The 26,518-nt window shown below is 36.1% G+C and overlaps 1 protein-coding gene across 1 annotated transcript in view; it reads left to right on the forward strand.

Annotated features, from left to right (window-relative positions):
* The window catches only part of LOC144656152 (uncharacterized), a 39,597-nt gene that overhangs the window by 11,462 nt on the left and 1,617 nt on the right, over window positions 1-26,518 (forward strand). The window contains exons 4-19 of the mRNA XM_078516382.1: window positions 9,700-9,894; window positions 10,629-10,836; window positions 11,266-11,579; window positions 12,313-12,538; window positions 12,950-12,973; window positions 13,170-13,515; window positions 14,405-14,755; window positions 16,191-16,220; window positions 18,946-19,135; window positions 19,775-19,975; window positions 21,877-21,955; window positions 22,324-22,448; window positions 23,113-23,259; window positions 23,939-24,101; window positions 25,905-26,104; window positions 26,475-26,518. The exon at window positions 26,475-26,518 is cut by the window's right edge and continues 1,617 nt beyond it. Of these exons, the coding sequence (XP_078372508.1) occupies window positions 9,700-9,894; window positions 10,629-10,836; window positions 11,266-11,579; window positions 12,313-12,538; window positions 12,950-12,973; window positions 13,170-13,515; window positions 14,405-14,755; window positions 16,191-16,220; window positions 18,946-19,135; window positions 19,775-19,975; window positions 21,877-21,955; window positions 22,324-22,448; window positions 23,113-23,259; window positions 23,939-24,101; window positions 25,905-26,104; window positions 26,475-26,518 (2,843 nt within the window). The remainder of the gene's footprint in view (window positions 1-9,699; window positions 9,895-10,628; window positions 10,837-11,265; window positions 11,580-12,312; window positions 12,539-12,949; window positions 12,974-13,169; window positions 13,516-14,404; window positions 14,756-16,190; window positions 16,221-18,945; window positions 19,136-19,774; window positions 19,976-21,876; window positions 21,956-22,323; window positions 22,449-23,112; window positions 23,260-23,938; window positions 24,102-25,904; window positions 26,105-26,474) is intronic.

The following is a 26,518-nucleotide window of genomic DNA, read 5'->3' on the forward strand; positions in this document are numbered from 1 at the left end:
ATGGATAACAAAAAGATATTCAGGTTAAAGACTCAATCCGATGTAGCCATCGATGCTGACTATGAATCGTATAGGCTTGATTTATCGTCAGCTGTCAACAAAGGATATCTTAAATTGAATTGTTTGACAAAAGATGTTGCTGGAAACGATTTCGATGCCAACCAAGCAACGATAAACAACAGTGCACCGTACTATGACGGATTGTACCAAAAAACAAGTCTAGTATCGAAAGAATACGTTGATTTAATGGACACCAACCTTGAACAAAAAATAGATAGTAAAATACAAAATAAAGCCGATCTTAGTATCAATAACGAACAAACATTTAATAGCATAATAAATGTTCCAAATTTCGATCAAGGATACAGCAATTTGTCTAACGTAATGAATAAAAGGTATATTGATGATCAAGACATAAAAAAAGCTGATAAAATGTATGTTGACAATACTTTTCTAACAAAAAAAACAGGAGCTATTTTATCCAGCAATATTCAGAGTAAGGCTTCGAAGGTATATGTAGACAGTACTTTTCTAACTAAATCCGTTAGTAATAGCTTAGCTCAGAGCATACAAAATAGGTTAAATATCCATGGTAGTAATTCAATGCAAGCTGATCTCGATATGAACTCTCATAAAATAACAAATATAAAAACACCAAGCAATGATACAGACGCTGTAAACAAAAAATACATGCTTGATCATGTTGGTAAAAGTCATATAACTTCCGTTGGTCAAGAAAACACGTTTGACCATATAATGACCGATAGTATCAATCAACTAAGCGAAGAAAATGATATCAAGCTTGGCAGTTTAATTGATCATCCGACTCCATATCACAAAATTAATACGAAAGTTGTAGACAGTAAGCTGGTACTTGACAGCAATAAAGGCTACTACTCAAGCAGATTAGGTATCAATGTATATAGTTTACCAATCAATCGATACACAATGGTTTTCGAGCTATTTTTTCCAGCTGAAATAGATCATGATAGTCTAGATATCGATATTGTTTCATCAATCGACAACATCGACAAATTAACTACGCGAGTTTATGATGGATATAGTCGAACAATAGCACAAATTAATAAATATCAACAACATCCTAATAATTATCTCTATGTTGATATCGTTTTAAAGATGAAATCAGGGAACGTATATGTCCCAAAATTACAAACATATATCGTGATTTATGGAATAAAAGGTTATCAGAGTAACGTTGATACTAGGATATACGATCAGCTATATTATGTTGAAAATGATAGAATAGCTTTCAATGCATCAATTGATATGAAAACAAAGGCTATTTATGGTATTGCAGAAGGTACTACTGATGATCAAGCTGTTAATTATAAACAGTTAAAAAATTTTCGGGACGATTTGAAGTCTGATCTTGAATTAAAAATGGCTAAAAAAAGAAACATCAGCTATTACCATAAAATTTTCGAGTATTTTTATGATCTAACGGATCCATCTGAATTCATCATGGCAGATAGTAACGGTGCTGTAGTGTCTGGATTAAATAGTAATCTTGTCTTTAATACCACAAAATTGTTAGAAGATTTTGATCCAAAAAACGGCTTTATGAGTGGTTTCGAAATTAATTTAAATGAAAATGTCACTGAATCTGATGAATGGACTATATATATGGCACTTAAATATGACTATAAAGCCGGTGATAATAAAAGAATTAAAATAAACTTCGACAATGGTAGTAGTTTTGATTTTCCATGGGTGAAATTAGAGTCTAATCAGTTATCACTCGATTATGATTTAGATGTATCTTATGAGCAAATTAGAGATGTTTACATAGGGGTTTATTTGAATCTCTGGTATACTAAAATAGGTAATCAATTTAGAATCGGTATTTGTAACAACGGCATTAGTCTCGATAAAATTTTCTCGGGGTATACGCTGAATGCATCTAGCCTTCAAATTTCTTCAGGTTACTATATACAAAGAATCGGTTTCAGTAAAAATACATACCCGATAAATGGGCCCATCTATCATAAAATTCAATTTTTAGATAAAACATACGATGTATTCTTTGAATAAATTATCTAACTCCAACGATTTTATCTAATTCACTTATATGAAAACAGTGAAATTGGTTAGCAATATTATTGATTCTATTGATAGATTAATTCAAAACATAAGGAAGCTGTATTACACAATAAAGAACAAGCGCAATGGTAAAATAACAAAATGATAAAGCAAAAAAATCATATATAACTAATATATATGACTAAACATCGAAAATGCATATTTACATGGAACCATATATCAAGCGAACTGACTGAAGAACAAATTATAGAATTGAAAGCTTATTATCAAACATATCATCGAAAATGTTGGGCTTATAAGCAGGCTGTTAAACGTTTCAAAAAATGGAAATTATTAGGGAATTCATTGTCTATTCTCTTTGCATCCGGCTCCATTTCATCAAGTATTGCTACAGGAGGTGTTAGTTTGGTTGCAATTAGTACAATAGCGCTTTTAATACAAGGCTGGATGCATCATCAAAATCTCGATTTAAAAATTCAAAATAGTACATATGCATATCAGAGCTACCAGCATTTACTCAACTCAATTAAAAACACGATGAGATGCGGTGATTACAATCCGTCTAGCGTCATAATTTCAATGAAGAACATTGACGATTATGTGACGGATACCTGTCCAATAATCGACAAGTACCTACGAAAATATGATAAGAAATTTATTGGATGATCCGATTTATTTCGCCAAAATTTAATGACAAAATCTCATTCCAATACAATCGATAATAGGCTAACGTTTTCTTGCTTTTGCTAATTTTGATAAATTCACAAGGTAGATTCATCATCAAAAAAAGCTGTTTAATTATGAATTTGGTTGATATAAGTCTTTTTCTACCTTTGTTTACAACAGGAATAGCGCCGGATTCGATAATATCAAACACTTTATAAATTCGATTCCTTTGATCACTTGTCAATTGTACCCTATTTTTAATACATAAATCGTTTAAAACATTCTCAACGTGATACTTCCGATGATATACCGATTTTCGGCGTATTTTATCCATATTTTCATAAAAATCAATGAACTCTTTGTAATAAATAGAACCATGAACCAAACCGCAATTAATACAAACATTTATACCGTTTTGATTTGACATATCCTGCTTACTACAGCATGGCTCAGCATCCTTGTTACCTTCTATCAATAGTTGATCGCAGAAAGGGCATATAGGTTCTTTTAAAATTTTTAATTCATCGTGGATTTCAGAATTACAAACCATTATATATATAACACACATAACTTCACGGAACAGCTGTGTTTGGCAGTAAATTTCAGAATAAACTTTTTGAGTAAACTTTTGAGTAAACTTTTGTGTAAACTTTTGTGTAAACTTTTGTGTAAACTTTTTGAGTAAAATTTGTTGAAATATGATTGGTCAATAGAAATCACACCAGATTAAAATACCTGCTGACGCGTCAGCAGGTTTTTTCGGTCAATGGTTTAGTCATTAATCATTTATAACTTATGGCTAAAACCGTAAACTGAATAATTATTTATTTAATGTTGATCTTTACGAGGTCTTCCACGTCGTCTTTTCTGGTCTTCAGGTATACACTTTAAACGTACATGATTTTTGTCTTCATTTGATATTTCAGATCTGCTATTCAGGTCTGAAGATAGCATTTTAATAATACAAATATTTGTTTTAAGGATGCTCTGAATACAATACATTTTATTAATGAAGGCTATATCATTCGAGCTTTGATCAGATTCTAAAAGGTGTTTGATATTTAATGTTATATCAGTCATTCTATATATATATTAAAGAAAATAATTATCTGTTTATATCTAAACGCACTATAACAGTCACATATATAAAGACAAGTTATGTAACATATATTGAAGAAGGCTATAAGGCTGGTTACACAGTATTGATATTATACTGTTATTGTTGTTGATGACAACCAATAATATTTTATTACTGGTTATTTTTAAACGTACAATATATTTATAGTAAAAGATATAAAGAAATATCATTTATAGTATAATAAGAGAAAATGGGAAGAAATTTAAAGTATGATAACGACGCTGATAGAATAAACGCTATCAAAAATTCAAAGACTAAGTATATGTTAAATAAACAATGGAAATGTGATATATGTAATTACGATAGTTGCCTTGCAGCTAAATGGACACATTTGAAGTCAAAAAAACATTTTAAAAATGTTGTTTTCAAAGCAATAGAAGATGATAACAGCATTGATAGATTTGAAATAATTGAAAATAACAATACACAATGGAAAATAAAAATAACTTATCTTATCTAATAATATGAACGAATCAGATCTAGCTAAGCTATCGAAAACCGATCTTATAAAAATAAAAAAATTAATTTACACTTAAAGAAATATTTAATTTCATATAGTATAAAAAATGGAAAATAGAAATATCTCATCTAATAATATGAACGAATCAGATCTAGCTAAGCTATCGAAAACCGATCTTATAAAAATGATATTATCACTAAAAGCAAACCAACCAAGAGTTTACAAACCTAGGCCACCAATCCCAACTCCTCGTAAGAGTGTTAAACAGATGATTGATGATTATGAGGAAAATGTCATTCAACCACCTCCTGAATTTAGGGATGATTACAAGCCTAAACCCATGCCACGGACTATAAAAAAAGCCCCACTACCATTACCAAGGACAAAGATAGAGGAAGTTGCTAAAGCTATGAAAGGCTACACAAAGTCTTTTGAAATTGGTATAAAAAATAATAAAGACCCGTTATTACAGCTTCAAAACACAAGAAAAGCTGTAGAAAATCACATAATAAAAGAGCTATCAGCAATGAAAGGTGTTAAGTTCGTTGAAACGCTCAAGGTGAAATTCACTAAAATGTCTGGGGATAGTGTAATATATAAAACCGCTTATTTCAACAGTAAAGCACAGACCATAATTAATAATCTGGAAATCGTTGAATCACTACAAGCATCTAAACAACAGATATTAAATTTCGTAGCTCAATGGATATCAGAAGGCTCAGGTTGGACTATTCAATCCGTTGACAGTCATTATATCAACCTTGTGAAATATGAACCGTTAAAAGGCTCATCATATATTCAGCTACCCCAAGAACTAAGGAATAGTGCTAAGGGATTGATTAATATGAAAAATGATGATAATGAATGCTTCAGATGGTGCCATATCAGGCATTTAAATCCTCAAGATAAATACCCCCAGAGGATTAAAAAATCTGACCGGCAATATGTAGATAAACTAAATTATAAAGGGATTGAATTCCCGGCAACCACTAAGCAGTATAACAAGATCGAAAAGCAGAATGAAATCAATATTAATGTATTTGGATATGAAGACAAACAACTATATCCTATCTATGTATCAAAAGAAAAATTTGATAATCAGATGAATTTATTATTGATAACAAAAGACGAAAATAAGCATTATGTTCTAATTAAGAATTTCAACAAATTCATGTATAAACAAACAAAACATCGAGATAAGAAGCATTTCTGCATGCATTGTCTCCAGTGCTTTAGTTCGGAAAGAGTATTAAACGATCACAAAGATAATTGCATTCAAGTAAATGGAGAACAAGCAGTAAAGATGCCTAATAAGGATAACAACATACTAAAATTTAACAACTTCCATAAACAACAACAAGTGCCATTCGTCATATATGCTGATTTTGAAGCTATAACCGAAAAGATCTCTGGTTGTAAGCCTAATGATGATAAATCATATACAGAGGCATACCAGAAGCATACAGACTGTGGATATGGTTACAAGGTTGTCTGTTGCTATGATGATAAATACACAAAACAAACAAAAATATATAGGGGTGAAAAGGCTGTTTACAAATTCATGGAAGCTATGCTGGAAGAAGTGAAATACTGTAAAAATACAATGAAAAAATTCTTCAACAAACCATTGAAAATGACTAAAGACAATGAAGAGAATTTCAAAAATGCAAAAGCATGTCATATTTGTGATAAGCAATATACTGATGATGATATACGAGTCAGAGACCATTGCCATATCATTGGTAAATACAGAGGTTCAGCACACCAAGAATGCAATCTTAAACTGAGAATAGAATCGGATAAGATAAAAATACCTGTTATATTCCATAATCTAAGGAGTTATGATAGTCATTTTATAATGCAAGAGATTGGAGCTATTGTTAAGAACCATACATACAAAAATAAAAAAGGAGAGATCAAAGAGATGAATATCAATGCTATACCAAATAATATGGAAAAGTATATGGCTTTTATGCTTGGTAATCATTTAACCTTTTTAGATAGTTTTCAGTTTATGAGTTCTAGTCTTGATAAATTAGTAAGTAATCTACCAAAAGAATCACTAAAATATACTTCTGAAATATTCAAAGGTGAAAAGCTAAATCTCATGTCAAGAAAAGGTGTATATTGTTATGATTATATGGATAGCTTTGATAAATTTAATGAAAAACTACCCAAAAAGGAAGACTTCTACAGCATATTGAATAATGAGCATATCAGTGATGAAGACTATCAACATGTTAAAAATGTGTGGAAAATGTTTAAGATTAATGATATGGGTGAGTACCATGATTTATATCTTAAAAGTGATGTATTATTATTATCAGATGTGTTTGAAAGCTTTAGAAAAACATGCCTTGAATACTATAAACTCGATCCTTGTCATTACTTTACTAGTCCAGCATTATCATGGGACAGCATGCTGAAGATGACGGGCATCGAATTAGAGTTAATGACTGACATTGACATGCATCAATTCATCGAAATGGGTATGAGAGGTGGTATCAGTTACATAGCAAATAGACATAGTAAAGCAAACAATAAATACATGGATGAATATGATAAAAATTCAACCTCAAAGTATATAATGTACCTCGATTCTAATAATTTGTACGGATTTGCCATGAGTCAATATTTACCAAAAGGAGGATTTAAATGGTTAACACAAAAACAGATAAATGAAACAAACTTAGCTAAGTATAAAGAAGATTCTAATGAGGGATTAATTTTAGAAGTCGATTTAAAGTATCCTAATGAACTGCATAACCTTCATAATGACTATCCATTAGGAGCAGAAAAAGTTAAAGTAACCAAAGACATGCTATCAGATTATTGCAAAAACATTGCTGAAAAATACAATATATCAACAGGCCTTGTTAATAAGCTAATACCAACATTAAATAACAAAGAAAAGTATGTTTTGCATTACAGGAATCTACAGCTATATTTAGATCTTGGTTTAAAATTAACAAAAGTTCATAGAGCATTAGAATTCAATCAATCGCCATGGTTAAAACAATACATCGATTATAACACAGAAAAACGCAAAAATGCTAAAAATGCTTTCGAGAAAGACTTTTTCAAGCTCATGAACAACTCAGTCTTTGGTAAAACAATGGAAAATTTAAAGAAAAGAGTTGACGTTCGGTTAGTGACTGATAAACAAAAATTATTAAAGCTTGCTTCAAAACCAACATATGTCTGTTGTAAAATATTCAATGAAAACTTAGTAGCAGTTCATAAAATTAAAGAAACACTAACTCTCAATCGACCTTCTTACGTTGGTATGTGCATATTAGATTTAAGCAAAACTCTTATGTATGATTTTCATTACAATTATATTAAAAAGAAGTATGGAGATAAAGCTAAGCTTTTATTCACAGATACTGACAGCTTAACCTATGAAATCGAGACTGAAGATGTATATCAAGATTTTTGGAGTGATAAAAATAAATTCGATAACAGCGATTATCCTGAAAACTCTCCTTTTTTCAATAAAACAAATAAAAAAGTAATAGGTAAATTCAAAGATGAGGCTTCATCAGTGCCTATATGTGAATTCATAGGCCTACGAAGTAAAATGTATTCTTACATTAAAAATAATAACAAACAAGAAAAAACAGCTAAAGGTATTAAGAAAAATGTCATCAGACAAGAATTAAAACATGAAAATTATAAACAGACACTATTTAAAAATAAACAAATGCGTCATACTATGAAAACTATTCGGAGTATAAACCATAAACTTGGAAGCTACGAGATTAATAAAATATCACTTAGTTGTTTCGATGATAAACGGTATGTACTTGATGATGGTATAAACAGTTTAGCATATGGTCATTATAACATCAAAAATAGAGTTTTAGTATAAGAGATGATAATATAGATATAACTGAATGTTGAAATGACCCATCCACTATAAACGCACTAAGATGCAAGATTTTTAAAAAAGAGTATAAGAGATTCATGAAAAAACGCATAAAAATAAAAACATACACTATATATATAGATAAATGACCAACATGAAAATAAACATGGAAAATTTAAAGAAAATATGTTTCAAAGCAGATACATTCAAAAATATGTCTGATGACGCAATAAACACACTGAAGTATATCGTAACATTAAAAGAATTATCAAAACTCGGAGATTTGGTATATGAAAATCTAGACACTTTAGTATATTTAGAAAAAAAACTAAAACAAGATGGACATTATAAGCCATTAACAAAATTATTAAATGAAGAAAATAAAACAAGTAAATACCTATGTAACATTTACAATGATTTAAACAGTGTATTATCCGACCTTGAAAAAGAAAAAATGAATTCAAAAATAACAAAAATCATAATCGTTTTAGAAGATAATTCACAACAGATATTCAGTACAAGAGATTTACCATGATAATAACAACAGCATAAAAACTCGGCTTGTTTAAAAGCACTGTATCCAAAATTTTGAAAAAGAGTATAAGAGATTTTTTTATTTTGATTAAAGGGTTTAGCAAGGGTTGGTTTTTAAGGCTTGGTATTTTCATTTTGGTTTTCAAACTTGATTCAATTTTGGTTTTCAGTTTGGCTTCGAGGTTGGTTTCAGGGTTGAATCAAGGTTTCATTTTAAACGCACTGTATCCAAAATTTTTAAAACAGTATAAGAAGTTTTTTTTATTTTGAACCTAGGGTTGAGTTAGGGTTGGTTTTTCAGGCTTGGTTTTACAGGCTTTATTCCATAAATGAGGATTGCCATCGAAGCAAAGCTTCTCTTCCCACCAAGCAATCCTAGATTTGGCCGTTTTTTCCATCCCCGGCTCGGCTTCGCCTCACTGCCGAAAAAACTAAATCTGCTTCGCTCGGATCTCAGGTTTTGGTTTTCAGTTTGGTTTTCAGATTTGATCTAGGGATGGACGCAGAAATAATTTTACAAAAATAGTATAAGAATATTTTCCAAGCATGAATCCATAGGTTGTTGTTGTTGTTTTATTAAGGTCATAAAATATAATAAAATTATATTTTATAACATAAGTTTCTTGCATTTTTATCTTATAAAAATACTAAGAAACGCTCCGCTGGCAATCCAGTTTTGAATCCAGTGCTGTGAGTAGTATAGGAGTTGGGGATGTATGAGATCATAAAAATTTTTATGATCTCGTACCCCCAACTCCTATACTACTATCTTTTTAAGCATTTTCTGTGAGCACCGCTGTCTGTGTTACCTAGAAGTTCCTCCCGGTATTTAACAACTGTTTACCGAAGTGGAGGTGGCTAGTGGTGGATATTCATCGAGCCGCAAAGCGGCGAGGTAAATATGTTCTGAGCCAATAAAAATCGAGTTATTTAGTGTTTAGTCCAGAAGGTTATAATATTATTTATTGGCAGGTAAACTTCGAACTTCGCCGTTTAGCAAACAAGAAAGGACCTGACGAAGATGAGTTTACTATGTTGGCCAACTCAGTTGACGAGTTCACGACTTGTTTACTTGATCCTTTAAAATCCCACACGGAGGACCGTCGTGCATTTGGGGATTCTCTAGATGACGTCATAGACGCTGGGATTTCTTTGGAGCAAAAGAAGGTGACTTTTGTTTGTAGCTTCGTCCAAAACGAGGAATCATGTGAACTATCATTTTAACCGCACCGATTTGCCAGCCAATGAGTAACTGAAAGAAGCTAGACGTGAGTTTGCGAGACAGAAGTGTAAACTTTACGAGAAAGTGAGAAAAATCCTCGTTCGCTTGAAAGGCGAATGAGTTAGTAGCGGAGTGGTTTATAATTTATGGCGATGGCCTTGTTATCCAGAGGTCCCTAGTTTACACCCTCCACCCTGCCACTGGCTGGATTTGTTCTCGGTGGTGCCGAATTAGCCCTTTCTCGATAGCGTTTGTTTAGGCCCTTTCTCAGTCTGGCTCCTGTTGGTTGGAATTCGCAACAAATATTACATTTTTTTTAAAATTATAATAGCTTATAAACATGAATTCATATTTGCATAACTAGCCGTGCATTGCTGCATTCGGTATATGCAGTGTTGCCAGTTGTACCAGTGAAGTTTGCATGCTTGCTGAGACCCAAAAGCAACAAAGCAAAAGTTAAAAATTACAGATACTGTTTCCGCTATGATCGAATGATCGAATATTGTAATAAAGCAATTTTCTCTTGGCAAAACGTAATAGAAAACAGCAACTGTGTTTTTGGACTTGACTCAAATTTTACCTCGGCAGTTTTTCTCTAACTGGGGCCAAGGGGGATGACATATTGAAGTGACGCACCATCATCGAAAAATATCAAATTTATCAAATTTATTTTTTGTAGTTCTTTGCTCATCCTGTGATGTACAACTTGATGAACAACAAGTGGTGGGGTACATTTGGAAGAATGAAGAGATCATCCTGGTTGGATTTACGATGGAAATGGTTCCTCCTTAACCTCTGGTGTTTGCTTGATATAGTGTTGTTTCCAGTCCTTTTCACGGTATTTTATATCAAGCATCGCATCAACGAAAGAAGGCGCTTAAACAGAGGTACGTATTGTTCAGCAAGTGAACAGCAAGTGTGCTTTCTTTGGAATAAGAATTTTTACGATAACAATTACTTCCTGAAGCAATACAAGTAAAGTATATAGTTTTCTTTGGAACTTCCTTCAAAGTGAGAATGTTGATTTACATCTATTTACGATAGCAATTTTTTTCTTAAAGCAAGAACTGCAAGACTAGTTATCGTTTTTGTACTGTTTTAGTCAAATAATCAAAATTTCCAAGTTTAATTTAGTTTTTGTTAGAAATTTTGAAGCAGTGTTACACAATTCGATTTCCGAAAAGCCAAAAAGTACTAACAAAACTTCTTTTTTTCCCGGAAGGCAAATTGCATGACCGAAGTAAAGCACTTTCTATTCGTTTTCAAGAAAAGCTATTACTTGCAAAAAGGACTTAGATTTACGCTTTTACTTGCAGAAATAAAGATCGCCTTTGTTATGAACGCAACTTCTGAGATTGCCAAAGAAGCCTTTGAACTGATGAAAGACTCCACAAAGTATGTGATGTACAGATACAAGAACCAGCCAGTAAAATATCAGCTCTTAATTCACGGTGACGATTCATCTCTGGGGAAGATTAGTTTTGACAGAGAGCACCCCGATGAAATAGCTCTCTCCGAGACCGTGGATCAACTAACAAGAGGCACCGAGGAGATTCCTGCCCTTCATGAAGATCTCGAGAAAGTGCGTGAAGCTTTTGAACGCAATTCAGATCGACAACGTGCTGAAAAGGTGGGTAATGCATGTGCTTGCCGCGTTGCGAGATTCTAAGTTATCCTGTTTTTTTTTTTGGTAGGCTGTGTTTTACGAAATATAGTATATTGTTTGAAAAAAAATCATAGCACTAGAATTTAGCATAATTCACTAAAAAAACTATTTGTTATCCCTTTTAGATGTAAGTAGGTAAGTAAGTAAGTGGGGGGGGGATAAGTAAGTCAGTCAGTCAGTCAATCAGTCAGTAGGTAAGTAAGTGAGTAAGTAACAACTTTATTTAAAGAGTACGGTAAACAGGTAAATGATATTTATTCATTTATTTCTCTCCATTCACAGCAAAGCTAAAATGCGTTCAATAGCTGTTCAGTTAAACAGGGTCTGAAATTGTTTTCTCCATAGAAGTTTCTAATTGATGTTTCTCGAGTTTAAATTTAGCACAATATAAACACAAGCTAGAGCTTAAATGAAACCTATGTAAAATTTAATCTTCAGTTTTCTGTTGTTGATTTTGACTAGTGTACGGAAGGTCGTGGGTTCGAGTCCTATCTGTGAACTCAGAATTTTTTTCTGAGTTCTTTCTCTCCACACATCAATCCATTATTATTATTGATTTTGATTTTGTTAAACCTTGTTTAAGTACTGATGACCATTTTTTGTTGGTGTAAATGGAGATTCTATTCACTGTTACATTACCATTCGTCTAATCTAAAGAATCTCTTATCTTTAGATAAGTTTTGTCCTTTTCTGACAGGCCTTGATTTTCTTTACGGATCACAAAACATGTCCGAGGTACAAAAAAGATCTTGTAAAGGAACAAGTCAAAAAAGTCAAGGAAATGGGAATCAAGTTAGTGCCAGTTGGCATAGGCTCACATATCAACATCCGGGAACTAGAGAGGATCAATAATGATGGACGCGACGTCATCCATGTTGGAGAATATGAAAATCCTAAAAACGTTGGAAGGAAAATTATGCACGGTAAGCTAAAAACACTGCTTAATTGCTGTGGATTATGCTCAGTTTTGCATTGGTTTCGTGCAGTATATTCTGCATATCGCCACGAGATTTGAACTTGACTTCCAATCCTGCGTTCACAATGCAACTCCTACTATTTTTCAACACGGTACTGTTATACATAATCATACCATTATTGACGGGTTTCCTATTATCTTGTAGAGAGGACGGGGATTGGGGGGGGAGAGGTTGCGTGAGAATAGAATAGCGTGATAGGGGAAATGGCGGGAAGAAGAATTCCCAGGAGGAACCAGTATAGAAAAAGAATATGGCCCCCTCCATTCATGTCCATGAAGATATCTTTTGAGTTGAACTTCTCAAAATTAGTCTAAAAGATAGATAGCAATGCTAAAGTTCTTCTTGTCTTTTCTACAGAGTTACAAGGAAAGGATCTGTTTGGTAAGCACTATTTTTTTAAAAGATGGTTTGTTGCTCTCCTAAGCTTAAGGTAGGCGTTTAAAAATAACGTCGGTTGTTAATAAAATTATAGCAGGCATACAATATACAGTTCTGTATAACGTAAAAAAAATTAAAACATGATCTCTGTTTCTGTTTATCTGTTTTAAAACACCATTCATTTGATGTCTGTTCTCAGAAAGCTACCTGGAGTACTTCAAAACTCCGTACTTTGTTTTTCTTCGTGATACGCTGAGCTACCTGGCCCTCCTTGCGTTACACTTTGCTCTTTGCCTTGAGACATCAAGCATTCCGTTCAGCGGTCTGGAGTGGGCTATTTTCGTCTTCTTCATGGGAAGAATTTTGATGGAATTTCAACAGCTCCTTGGAGGTCAAAATAGAGAGATCGAAACTAAGCAGAAGGGAACAACGTACGAACGCTGTGCTGAAAGTGAGGAAGAAACGGAGCAGGAAATCACAAACAAGAAAAGAAAAGTGAAAAAAGCGTCCGATTACGTGCACAAAATGTGTAACAAATATCTCAGGTACATGGACCGTTGTTTACTTTCAAAATGGCCGACGGCGGGCGGGACTGGTAATTACTTTAACGTTATGTCAAATAAATCGATTTTAATAGCAAAAAATTTAATTGAGGTGGTTCATATAATGGCTTAGACATTCTCGTCTTACGCAATACACGAAAAATGCTGAGGAATAGCAATGTTATGTAGGTTTTTCCAACGAACAAATAGACGTCAACATTCGTTGCCATAGAAACGTCAAAAAGCGATCAAATATACCCTATATTTGACCTTTTTAAAACTTGCAGAAATGTTTCTTCTGTCAAATAAACAAAATATATCAAAAACAAAACCTTTGCTTTTTAAACAAACCGGGACAAGATTATCTTAATTAATTAATTTATTTGTTTGTTTATAATTCTGTCCTGATTTAAGAAAACAAGGCCCCAGGAACTGCCATGCCAGGGGCCAGCAACTCTCTTAGCCCTCCCCCTCCCTTCCCCCTGTGGATTTCAGAGGGCCCAGGGGCACTGTTAGGAAGCCTTCCCATGCCCGGTCTCAGCTGAGCTCTCAGAGGTCTCAAGGCTTCTGAGCCAGCCCCCCAAAAATCAAAAGCCAGGAGCAGTCCTGACCACACTGCAAAGCAAAGTCTTTGCAGAAAACAGGCCAAAAACCTGACTTTAGCCACCCTCCCAGCCGGATTGCAATTCAACAGCTGACCCAGGGCTCCCTAGGGTTGTTAGGTCAGGGCCCCAGCTAGCTGCCCACGGGGTCGGTGACGTTGCCCCCCCCTCAAATTTCTCGGGTTTAGAAGTTTTGTCAAATCCAGACAGAATTATTATTATTATTATTATTATTATTATTATTATTATTATTATTATTATTATTGATTTATTTATGTATTTATTTCTAGTGATCGATGGAACATTTTGGACCTTCTAACCCAACTGGTCTATATGGTGACGTTTCTGCTGAGGATTGCCACTTGGACTGAGTCTGAATCGATTATCAACAATAGAGCCCTCGTCATAGCTGGTTATCTGTACGGCCTCAACACCATGTTCCTTACCCTCAGAGCATTTGGTCACGTGATGGAGACAGTAAAGGAAGTTGGTCCCATTCAAATCGCACTGTTTCACATCATTGGTGACGTGGCCACAATATTTTGGCAGTTTCTTGCAACTATTCTGGCTTTTTCTATTGCCATCACAAAGGTGTACATGGCTGAAAGATCATTTGTACCAGAGAGCAGCGGCGAAAAATCGTGAGTACAAATGATAAATAAAATACGCCGGGTCAGCTCTCTTAAAGCCGCGGACACCGTTGGGATCGACTCCAACTGGCGACTTAGAGAGGTGTCCGTCTTATAGGGAGTTTAGTTACAGCACAATTCCAGGCAAACGGCATGTCCGTCTTAGGCCCCGTCCACTCTAATCTGGATAAATTTGAAAACGCAGCTTTTTTTCCTCCGGAAAGGCTAACCGTCCACACTTAAACGGCGTTTTCAGTCACTGAAAACGGAGCTTTTTGAAAACGGTTTCAAAGTGGAGAAATCTAAAAACGCCGGCTAGGTGGTGTAGTGTGACAGGTAAAAACGGAGCTTTTCGAAAATGCTGACGTCAAGAACCTTTTGTTTTTGTCAGAGGTCACATGACTATTTGACGTCAGCGTTTTCGAAAAGCTCCGTTTTGGCCTTCCACACCTCACCACCTAGCCGGCGTTTTCAGATTTCTTCACTTTGAAGATAGCCTTTCTCCACTTTGAAGACCGTCTTTCAGTCTTTCAGTTGCCAGAGTTTCAAGCAAAATTATTTCTGACGCGAATTTGAGTGGGTAGTTTTCAGGGAGACAGCCTCTTAATTAGCTTTACAATAGCTCTGCTTGTGCGTTGCCACGTTGAGTGCGATCTAGCGTATAGTTTTCAAATTTATTCGGATAAGTATGGACGGAAAACATTTACGAGGCGAAACTCCGGTTTCAACTTTATCAGATCAGTGTGGACGGGACCTTATAGAGGTGTCCACCTGAGAGACTTGTCTGTAAATACGTTAATATGTTGATGTGTATGGCACTGTTGCTAACGGAGGGCGATGGAGAAGACTATACAGCAAAGAGCAAAATTGGAAATATAGCATAAACTTGATAAGAATCCTGACTATAAAGGGGCTGACCATTGGCTATTTACCAAGTCAACTAAAGGCTTAAAGGGGAAGTATCACGGAGATGTTGAGTAATTTTTAAAAGCTTAGAAACATTGCAGTTTTAACAGAAACCTAATTAAATAATGGTCAGGTTCGTTATAAATTACCACCTAGTGTACTAAAACTGTCGACAAGTGTCTCTGGCCATAGGGTCGAAATGAATTACAACATTCCGGTCGAATGTTTCAATTCTCGCATTTTGTGTTTTCAAAATACGGTAGAAACGACTATGATTTGTTGTTTTTTAAAGAATTTGGTTGATATCTTTATCTTGGTGTTCTAGGAATATTTTCTAAACACGTAGAGGTATTAATTATAATTAATAGCACAGTTTCGACAAAAAACAAAAAACGCTATTTAAAGTAAATTATCGCACACTGAAGAGATGCATTGAAAGAACAAGATAAAATAAAAAGAAATTGTAAGGCACTAATAGCAATACCTACAGTACAAAATCCCTTCGGTTTCTTACTTATTTTGTTGCTGTTTTCTATTTCAGTAGTGCTTGTCAGACATCTGGACTAGCCTGGTGAGTTCAAATCAACTTTTTTTGCGTATTTCACAAGCTTACTCTTAAAAAGGAAAAAACACTTAAAGCGAAAGGGATAGAGAAATATCTTTGCACTGAGGAAGCCTGAAAAATTATGTTTCCGACAGGATTTGAACCCTTGAAAGTAGCCTGCTTGGCAGGCGCATTTAATAAGGGAGTTGGCTGTGAATGCCTACTATAAAAGGCAAGCGTGGCCGAGTGGTTGAGGGCGCTGGTGTTGTAATCTGGATGTCCCCGGTTCAAGACCTACCCTTGCCACTAGCTGGATTTGTTTCTCGGTTGTCCCGAGTTCAAATCCTCGACCACGCTTTGTATATAGCCAACGTCGGGTCTGCCTCCTGCCAGTTGGGATTTTTAACCTTGTTATGTTTATTTAAAAATATTTGTTTCCTCTGTTTCAGTGGCATGCCTGTAAACTAGCTATCTCGTTGAGATATGAAGCTAAGTGCATGGCCATTATAAACATATATTTATTTTATTTTATTTATTATTGACTGTTTTATTTTTGTGGACGATAGCACTGACACATTGCATTCTGATTGGTTGACGTGAAGAACTATAGTCGCATAAGTTCTGTTTTTGAGCCAGACCAACAGCCGATTGGCAAATGAAACGGCTTTCATAACGGGCGCTCCCTTCCTCTTCCCCCCTTCCCCGTAAAAAGGTGTTTTATTTTGCTTTAAAATAGCCGTGATTTCGTTATAACAAAGCTAAACTAGTCCATATGACACTTGATTACAGTGTAAAAAAACAACAACTTAATTTCGAGGTACATAAATTGTGACTGCAGTGAAAAAGGTGAAGATGTGTGATATCAGTGTCAAAGAGGCATGAGAAAGCTCGATTTCGTTGTGAAAAAGCCTTATTTCAGTGTAAAAGAAGTGTGATTTTGTTGCGGATAAAGCATGATTTCGAAGTTAAAAGCGTGATTTCGGTGTAAAAGAAGCGCGATTTTAAAGAAGCGTGATTTAGTCTAAATCAAAGTGGCTATGAGCCACTGAACTCGGAAAATTAATTATGAAACAAAAATATATAGAGGATATTACACGGCAGCGCGAAGATATGAATTTTATTTTCGAGTGGTAAAGCATTATTTTACGAATGAGCGCAGCGAATAAGTAAAATATTGCCTTTACCACGAGAAAATATAATTCATATCTTCAAGCCACTGTGGATTTTTTCTTTTTATTATATAGACAAAAATCATGCATGAAGTAAAAGTTTAAACATTTTTATTGATCAAGGGTTAAAACCACGAGTGACGGCTTCTATAACAATTGAGCAAATTGCAAATCTGAAAGGCAAAATTTCGCGAACTGAAGCTTTCAAAAGATGTATAACGTAAATGTAAAACTGTTTATTAGCTTTCATCACTGTCACTGATAATATAATTCGCCGTTTTGGAATCTGTTTCTACTCAAACTCACCGCCTTTTTTATTTCTGATCGCGAAGTCTTGCAGTTCGGCAGCTGGAATTTCTTGATTTTCCCTCTCTTCGTCTCCACAGGCTAGAAGCTCTTATAATTTCAAGTCATTTGAAGTTTTCATCTTCGCGTTAGCATATTTTCCTGCTCCTCAGTAAAACATTGTATTTTGGCTTCAGTGAACTTCACAAATGATTCGATAGCTCGCCATTTCCAACCGGCGTTTTGCAGCCTTGCACAAACAACCATGCAAAGGCGGGAAATGACGTCATCGATATCCTCACTAGTGAGGATATGGGAAATACGCCACTACAGTCCCGGATGCGGTTTCGTATGAATTTTACGAGTGGTCTATTTTCCAGTAAAACACTCGCGGCTATATAATAAAAAACCACAAATTTTTACAAAGATTTACCAAAACAAATCATGTTGAACTTTTCACACTTCAGGTCACTCCACTCAGCTCAAAACATCCGTAAAAAGAAAAACAAAACATGAAAGAATCACTTTAACATTTCGGCTAAAGTTTCAAACGACTATGTAATATTCAGGCTACCCGAGCTTTAGTTTATAAGTGATTGCTTACCCGAGGAAAACAGCTAAAAGGGAGCTAAAATTTGTCGGAAAATCGTTTCTTTTCAGAACACTGACAGGTGAGCGTGTTAAAAAATTATCCAGCTTTCGTTTGTGTCAATTTTGGTTGCAAAATGGCGAGGAAGAAGGGAGTTCAAAGCGATTTTGTGCAGCGTGTTCAAATTGATTAGATCAATGACGCAGTCATGTGCACCCACCCTGCCTACCCGCTTCACAGGGGTAATTAATTAATTCTATTCATGATATTAATTAATTTTTCAAATAAGAATCGAGGGAAGGAGTGAAGGAGTGAAATTGGCCCTCATCACCAGAACTCAGAATTTTCCGAGTTAAAAAGCGTGATTTCGGTGTAAAACAGCGCGAATTCGGTGAACATGAGCGTGATTTCGGTGTAAAAAGCGTGATTACGGTGTAAAAGAAGCGTGATTTTGGTATAAAAATGCGTCATTTTTGTGTAAAAAAAAGCGTGATTTCTTTGCAAAAGAAGCGTGACTACAGTAAAAAAAAGCGGTAATTTTGGTGTTTAAAAAAGCGTGATTTCGGTGTAAAAGAAGCTTAATTTTGGTCTAAAAAGGGGTGATTTTTGGTGTTAAAAAACGTGCTTACTTTGTTAATAAAGCGCAAATTAAGACATTGCCTTTTTCTTATACTGATTCAGTTCTAACATACTTTTTCTTGGCTCAAAGTTGGTGGTCGATGGTAAAACATCTCTGCTGGTCTCTGCTGGGAATAGCAGACCTGGATCCTTTGGACTCAGTTGACAGTCCTTCAGTGACACTTGTTCACTTTCTGTATGGAGCTTTCCTTGTCATGGGAGTCATTCTGCTCGTCAACATGATGATAGCACTGCTCTCTAACACATACCAACGAGTTGAGGTATAATCACATAACTTATGGTTCTTCATCGTTAATCTAACAAGTAAGATAAAATTTTAAAGTTTTTAAATGGGACCTTCACGAAAATGAAATATTTCTCAAAGTGACGATCTTCTACGAACATCATAACTCCTTCCATATAAGAAAGTTAAAACATGTAATCAGTTAGGTACCTATTATGTGATGTAATATACAACAAAAAGTATACTGTTTTTTACTCAAGCCAAATGACCCAAGTATTTGACGTTTCAACTCATTAGCTGCAAACAACATAAGGCCACCTTCACCCAGGGCCGTAGCTAGCAAGAAGCAAGACGAGGCACTTGCCTCGTCTTGATTTTAACCCAAAACCCAAAATTGAAAACAAAACTATACGTTTAGCTGGGAAAATAATCCCCATTTCAACAAAAGTGATTTTTCTCAAGAAATACTTTATGAAAAATGATTAAGAAAGAGTATCAGAGCGTCTAGTTTTTCAGATTTTCTGGAGGGCCTGCCCTTAGAATCTCCGATCCCATCAAGATCTTGCCTCGTCTATGCCAAAGGTCGGGTTACGGCCCTGCTTTACCCAGACAAAATGACCATCTAAAAGGACTAAAATCATCTAATTTTGTACATTTTCTTCTCTTTTGTCTGTAGGACAATGCTCTGAAAGAATGGTCGTACAAGAAAGCCATCACGATCCAAACATACAGTACTTATCACCCAATACCGGTGCCTCTTAACCTGATATCAAATGTATTTCTTTGCATTCGGTGGCTTTGGTGGATGTGTAAAACTGGTTGCAAGGCCGGATGTGTACACCCACTGAAGAACAAGACTTGGAAGGGAAAGAACCGGGTAAGTATAGTATGCCAATGTTGAGTAAAAAGAGATCTCCGTGAAGGGGGAATGTTCGGGGAATGAGCCTGCGCTCCTTCCCGACTGGCTGGACGCGTGGATTGACCATTGTATTGCTGATTGTTATTTTAAGGTGGATCTAGAACCGCACCGAGGAAATACTTTTTAACGTTGCAAAAAGTTGGATCTTAAAGCGAAACTTAAGGATGTTTTAAACAGGTTACATATCTTTGTTATGGTAGCCAGTGACGTCAAGAAAATAATCACTATTTGTGTATCGATTAGGCATAAATAGATTGTGCTAGGCAACTTTTGAGCAACATTTAGCATTTTGAGCAACTTTTTGTAGTACCAGCAACCTAGGGCAACTTTTGCCTTCCTTGGCATACTTTCAGCAACAAATTCGGTTTTTAAACCGATCCAATAGGAAATACAATAAAATGACAATGAAATAACACTTGCTTTACGCCCACGAAATCTAGACAGCGGCTATCTATCTAACGGGCGCTTAAACCCAGCGGTTATTCGCTGCAACGTAGAGCCTGCCGCCGGCTATCTTGGACCATTTTGGTATTAACTGAAGTGCGAGTCACTTATGGCATCGCAATCAGATGAAATTTCAGACGAGGAAAATGGACATAATTTAGACATTGACCACATTGAGGTTGCCATAGACGCTGTGGCAACTCTTAGTAAACCTGCAAGTGCTTCAATTTTCTAAAAAACGCAAAATTCACTCCAGAGAGCAAGCAACTTTTCTAAATTTTGGTGGCAACTTTTTGATATTTGAGCAACTTAAGAGCAACTTTTGGGTAAATTGTGAAGCAACTTTTCCTGAATTTACTAGCACAATCTATTCATGCCTAGTATCGATCAGTGATTAGGCATTTGTTTGATACCATTTTAGTAAGCAGTAACTAATAAATATTCATAACACTTACCCGTCAGAGTATAAGAGCTGGAAAGTGCTGAAAACTGTCGTCAGCCTTCTGAGAATAAATTATTTTACAACAGTACGTTACTAGCTTTGTACTGCACTGCAACGACCGTGACATGCTCGGAGACCCAGGGGCAGTTAGTGGCGGCAAGGGAAAGTCGAAACTGCGGGGGGAAATTTGACGAAGAAAAGTTGGAGCGAAAGAGAGGAGTCCCTGGGAAGAGTTTTACCACGCCAGTTCCAAACAGCTCTCTGAATGCTTCCTCCTGATTGGGCAGAAAAATCCTTCGTATTACCTTTGTATTATTCTGCCTAATCAACGAACAGTATTTTTTGGAGTCACTTTCACGTGTTGTGTTCCGCCGAAAGTGACTCCAAAGTTACTGTTCGCCGATTGGGCCGAATAATACAAAGGTATTACCAAGGATTTCTGCCCAATCATGAGGTAACATTCAGAGAGCTGTTCGGAACTGGCATGGTAAGACTTTTTCCCCAGGGGGGTCCTCGCTTTCTCTCCAACTTCTCCTCGTCGAATTTTTCCCCGAAGTTTCGACTTTTTCCGTCGATTTTTTTCCCGTAGTTTTGTCCCTTTCTTTGTGCTCACTATGATCCGCTGAAATGATAGTTCTGTATTTGAATATCAAAGCAAGCATGCTATTTGAATATGTTAACAATCAAGACTGAATATTTCATCTTTTCAAGGTGACAAATCAGTTGTTTAATACTGTATGTTAACAAAGCAAGTAAGGAGCATTTGCATGCATGCATGTATGCATGTACAACACCTTTAAAGCGAAGCAACATGGATAATCAACACACCTTCATGTAAACAGTCATGAATAAGCCATAACACACACAAACTATTTTCATATAACATACACCTATCTTAAATACGTACAATAAAAAAAATTCAAACCATTAATTTGGCATTAATAGTTCATTTCCCTCTTCGTTTTCCTGCAAGAACCAATCGCTGGACGCTGTTGTTGAAAATCTTCAATTGACATACTTTGCAAAGTATGGCTACTCATTTCCTCTCACAGGTAAAAATAATTAAGTAGCAATTATTAGTTATGTATACAAATGTAGTGGCTTATTGGGCTGAGAAACAGTGAAATCCAATTATTCTTCTACTGTATCGAAAATAACAACTCTTTACCCACAAGACAAGAGAATCGGTAAATTTGAAATGCATATAGAACATGAGGACTTGCGAAAGAATTAAAACAAGAATATTAAAAGATCATTAAGCAAATAAATTTAAAGGAAACGGTTCGAACATAAAAATTCATTTTGCGAATATTGAACGAGTTCCAGAATTTTGCTAACAACCCTTTTCAGAATACTTTAATGGAATTTCTATGTGTAAAGTCTTTGTGAGACTTCTCTACTTATTTTCTTTGCAATTCAGATGAAAGAAAGATGGACCATGTTCTTCAAGAAACTGAGAGAAACCGACAAATGGCAAATCAGATTGCTCACAGAACATTTACCACGCATGCGTTTGATGCGGGTGCCTTTTCTACCGATCCAAAGGTGAGAACATTTTTATTGAACCTTTAAATAATTAATTGTCTCACCTCGTTATAATTATGTGACTTTAAATAGACTGAGTAAACAGGCTTCCCTCGCTGCCCACTAAATAGACTGTTTTCAACCATTTGTTATATTCTTTTCTGTACATGCTAATCTGCCCTGCAAGCCTCGTCAGCATGTACAAAATACAAAGAATTCGAACTCCAAAACGAGGTCTGAAGAGCAATCAACATAACATAAAAGAAAAATAAACAGCATGGAAAAAATCTATTCTTTCCCACTCGAAAGGCGTCTGCTTGTGTTTGAACACGAAAAATTTCAGTATAATAAGGGATCTCTTCAAAGATCCGGGTTTTGTCCCGGACCTATAAGCGGACCTCCCAGAAAACAAAGGCCCACCTCAACCGGCAAAAAAGGTCGCGTCTGTCGGTTGTGATTGGTAGACTTCAATGCACTTTGTTTTTCATGTTTCGTTGACTGACGCGCAGTAATAAGAACCTGGTCAACTTTGACCGCACTTATATTAAGAAAGAAACTTCGTATACATAGGGCAGATATTCTCCCAGAACGGCTTTGGTGCTTGATTGATTAGATGTGTGTCTTACTTCCCTTACATCCTGGAACACTTTGGCTACACTAATAGAAGCTTATTTTTACTGCTCAGGCCTGGCAAAGCCAAGGAATAAGAATCGAAGGATGTCTTTTGATGTGTGAAGGCAGCGAGTACTGTTCCACATGTAAAGAAGATCCCTATGCTTATCATGGTGCAAGATATCTGTTTCCTTTCTCTACAGAATCTCCTCATTTTGAGGTACATAATAAATAAGCGTGCGACTAGTCACAGGGATAAGTCCCCTGTAGTGTGTAAACACTACAGGGGACTAGTGGTAGTAATAGAGGTGGTGGTGGTAGTGGTGGTGTTGGCAGTGGTAGTGGTGGGGGTGGTGGTCGTTGTTGTCGTGGTACTTGTGGTGGTGGTGCTGGTGGTAGTAGTAGTAGTGGTGGTGGTAACAGTGGTAGTAGTGGTGGTGGTGGTGATGGTTGTCGTAGTAGTAGTAGTGGTGGTGGTGGTGGTGGTTGTCGTGGTAGTAGTAGTGTTGGTGGTGGTCGTTGTTGTCGTGGTAGTAGTGGTGGTGGTGCTGGTGGTCATGGTAGTGATGGTGGTGGTCGTGGTGGAAGTGATTGTGGTAGTGCTGGTGGTGATAGTAGTAGTGGTAGTTGTTATTATTGGTGGTAGTGGTAGTGCTGCTGGTGGTGCTGGTGGTAGTGGTGTTGAGGTTGGTGTTATTGGTTATACTGCTGCTGCCACTGATGACGTATACAACGACGAAGAAGATTCCGCCGACTCGAGAGATGAAGATACTGACACTGAAGCTGACACTGTTGCTGTTGGAAGTGGAAAAATCTTAGACGTTGACGTTTTGTAACAGTTAAATAACTAATTTCATTCTACTAGTCGCTATGATAATTTCTGCCCTCCCTTCAAATAGGTTCTAATTCAAGAAACAGGAGAGCGGCGGTTATTAGGTGTGGGTGTTGTTTGGGAGGATTATGGCAATCATGCCATGCCTGGATGGCAGGATGGGACCGTGGGATACCACATTGATGATGGCAAAATATTCGTCAATTCCATGGATGGAAAGGAGTACGAAGGTAAGAACCTTTTTCTCCCAATCCATAAAAGATATGATGCATCTTACTTTATGGATAAGACGTCTGTAAAAGTTAACTAAAGTAGACTTTAATAAGAGAAAACTTTATTTTATATTTATGGGCCGATATATTTAGCACTGTGGTGTAAACTGGTACCCTGGGTACCAGAGGATTTTTTCTCGCGCGCGGTGAATACTTCGGCGGCCGAAGGCCGTCGCTACGAGTGGCGAAGCCACGAGAAAAAACCTCTGGCGCAGAGTGGTTTGATTTACCGTTCTCGTTGAACTTTGATCCTTTTTCTCGTATTACATTTAAACCAATCACAGTGAACATCTCCCACTGTAATCGCATGCACTGGCACGTGAAGATATTAAGAGGTGTCAAGTGGCGTTATTTGTTGATGGCGTTCGCGGGAGTTAAAACAACTCCCGTGAAAAAGATTCCTAGTCTTCGTTGTCGTGTCGGTTAAGTGAAGCCAGTGTTGTGTGAAATGGCGGGTATTACAGCCTTGTTTCGGAAAATGCACAATCTACCTCTAGATGGTTTGTGATCATAACATCAGTTTTACCTGTCTCTCTTCAACCAGCATAGTTTCACGCCTGGCTTTAAGTCTTTTAATACCAGTAAACTCAAACACTTTGCAAATATGAATGATTGACAGTGGTTGTAGTTTCTGTTATCAATTTCTGTGTAAAAATATGAACTCTTCAATATTTGTTTATGAAATAATATTACATACTGTTTCAGGTTTCGCACATGTTTGTGTCTAAATTTTCCCATGGACTTTACACAGAAATATGTGAAAACTTACAAAAGACTAGTATAAGAAGTGATAAATTCATTCTTCTTTGCTGTGTTAAGCAACGGGAAAAGACGTACATGGAACAGCAGTGTCCATCAGCGAAAATCAGAGTGTTATATGTAGGGAATTTCACTTAAAAAACTTATGTCAAATCAAAAACCTCCAACCCTTAATTAACGGATAATAAAGAAAAGATTGGTTCCTTGATTTTTTTTTAGCAAAGGGGGTGGGTCATGTAATTTTTAACCCCCTACCAGGGGTGGGTCAATCACTTTTGAGCCAGGAGGAAGGGGTGGGTCACAAATTTTGGAACCATCACTTTTCCAATTGCTCCGGCCCACCCCCCCTGGTACTTATTGACCAGTCCCTTACAGTTCGGTAATTGAAGGACGACTCCGATCCATAAGTTAAGCTGCCTTTTTTAACTGCCATATTTTGCCGCTTAGACAAAACACGGGTCCCATTTGCTATCAGTCAAGAAAATGAGATTTTTTAATTAAAGACAGTCAGACCAATTCTCCAATATTGTGCCTTACTTTATAGACGACCAAACTGCGCATTTCATTGAGTTTCACTTTCGCACCGTTTATCACATAATTCTGATGGAAATCTATCAGAGAGTGTTTTTCAGTCAGAGAAATAGGCTTAAAACCTTGTGAGCAAAGCTCCATTCAAAAAAAATTATCGGGAAACTGAAATTTAAGTGCAGTAGTTTTGGACTGCATGATTTTTATTAAAACTGAACCGTTCTCACGGTGCTACATTTGTGTCGTATTTATTACTTTATCTGCTCCTCTTGAAGCTCCCCTGTGTGAATTTAATGTGATGAATCTTTCCATAAGTACTGTTCATTTTAGCGAAGCTTATATTGCAAACAGCATTATTCCCTTCTCCCTTCCCTTGCCGTACCCTAATATACCCTACCCATCCCATCCCACACTACCCCACCGTACCCTGACCTACTCTACAGAAGGAAATGTACTCAGCTTATTATGTTTTAGATGCCATGGCATACAGAGGGGATGTAATTGGTTGTACAGTGAAGTTTGAATTGGCAGAAAATGACCAGGTTCCAGTGGTGTTCTCGTTAAATGGAAGACAGATCACTCAGGAAAAGATAGCTATAAAATGCACCCCAAAAGGGAAATCACTGTTCCCTTACATAGCCATGGGACATGCAGGAATCAGAGTGTTGGCCAAGGTTAGGGTATTTTACTTTTTTATAAAACGCCAAACAGCGACAGTTGCGCAAGTTCCATATTGATGCACGACTGTTAGAATAAAGTAGTCGCCGTCAAGTAGAGAACGTAACGTAAGAATAAGACTTCCTAGGTAATCCAAGGGGCGCGTAAATGTTTTACTAAAGACACTTGACAATTAGTCAATATTAGGAAATGTTTCAATTGAAGCATTTTCTATTGCTTCCTCTGATAACTAGAGATCTGATTGTCAAGGGAAAACAACTATCATATGAGTTTTGTGGAATAAATATAACATCCATTTATAGGTGAACATTTGCCTGAAAGTTAACGTGCTCCGGATTGGCCTCAACATTTTTTTTCTAATCTCAGATGCCGTCCAGCTACACAAATGCAGGACAAAACGAACGTCAAAG

Source organism: Oculina patagonica, chromosome 6 (assembly GCF_052425735.1).
Source record: "Oculina patagonica isolate OP01 chromosome 6, crgOcupat, whole genome shotgun sequence".
NCBI classification, from domain to species: domain Eukaryota; kingdom Metazoa; phylum Cnidaria; class Anthozoa; order Scleractinia; family Oculinidae; genus Oculina; species Oculina patagonica.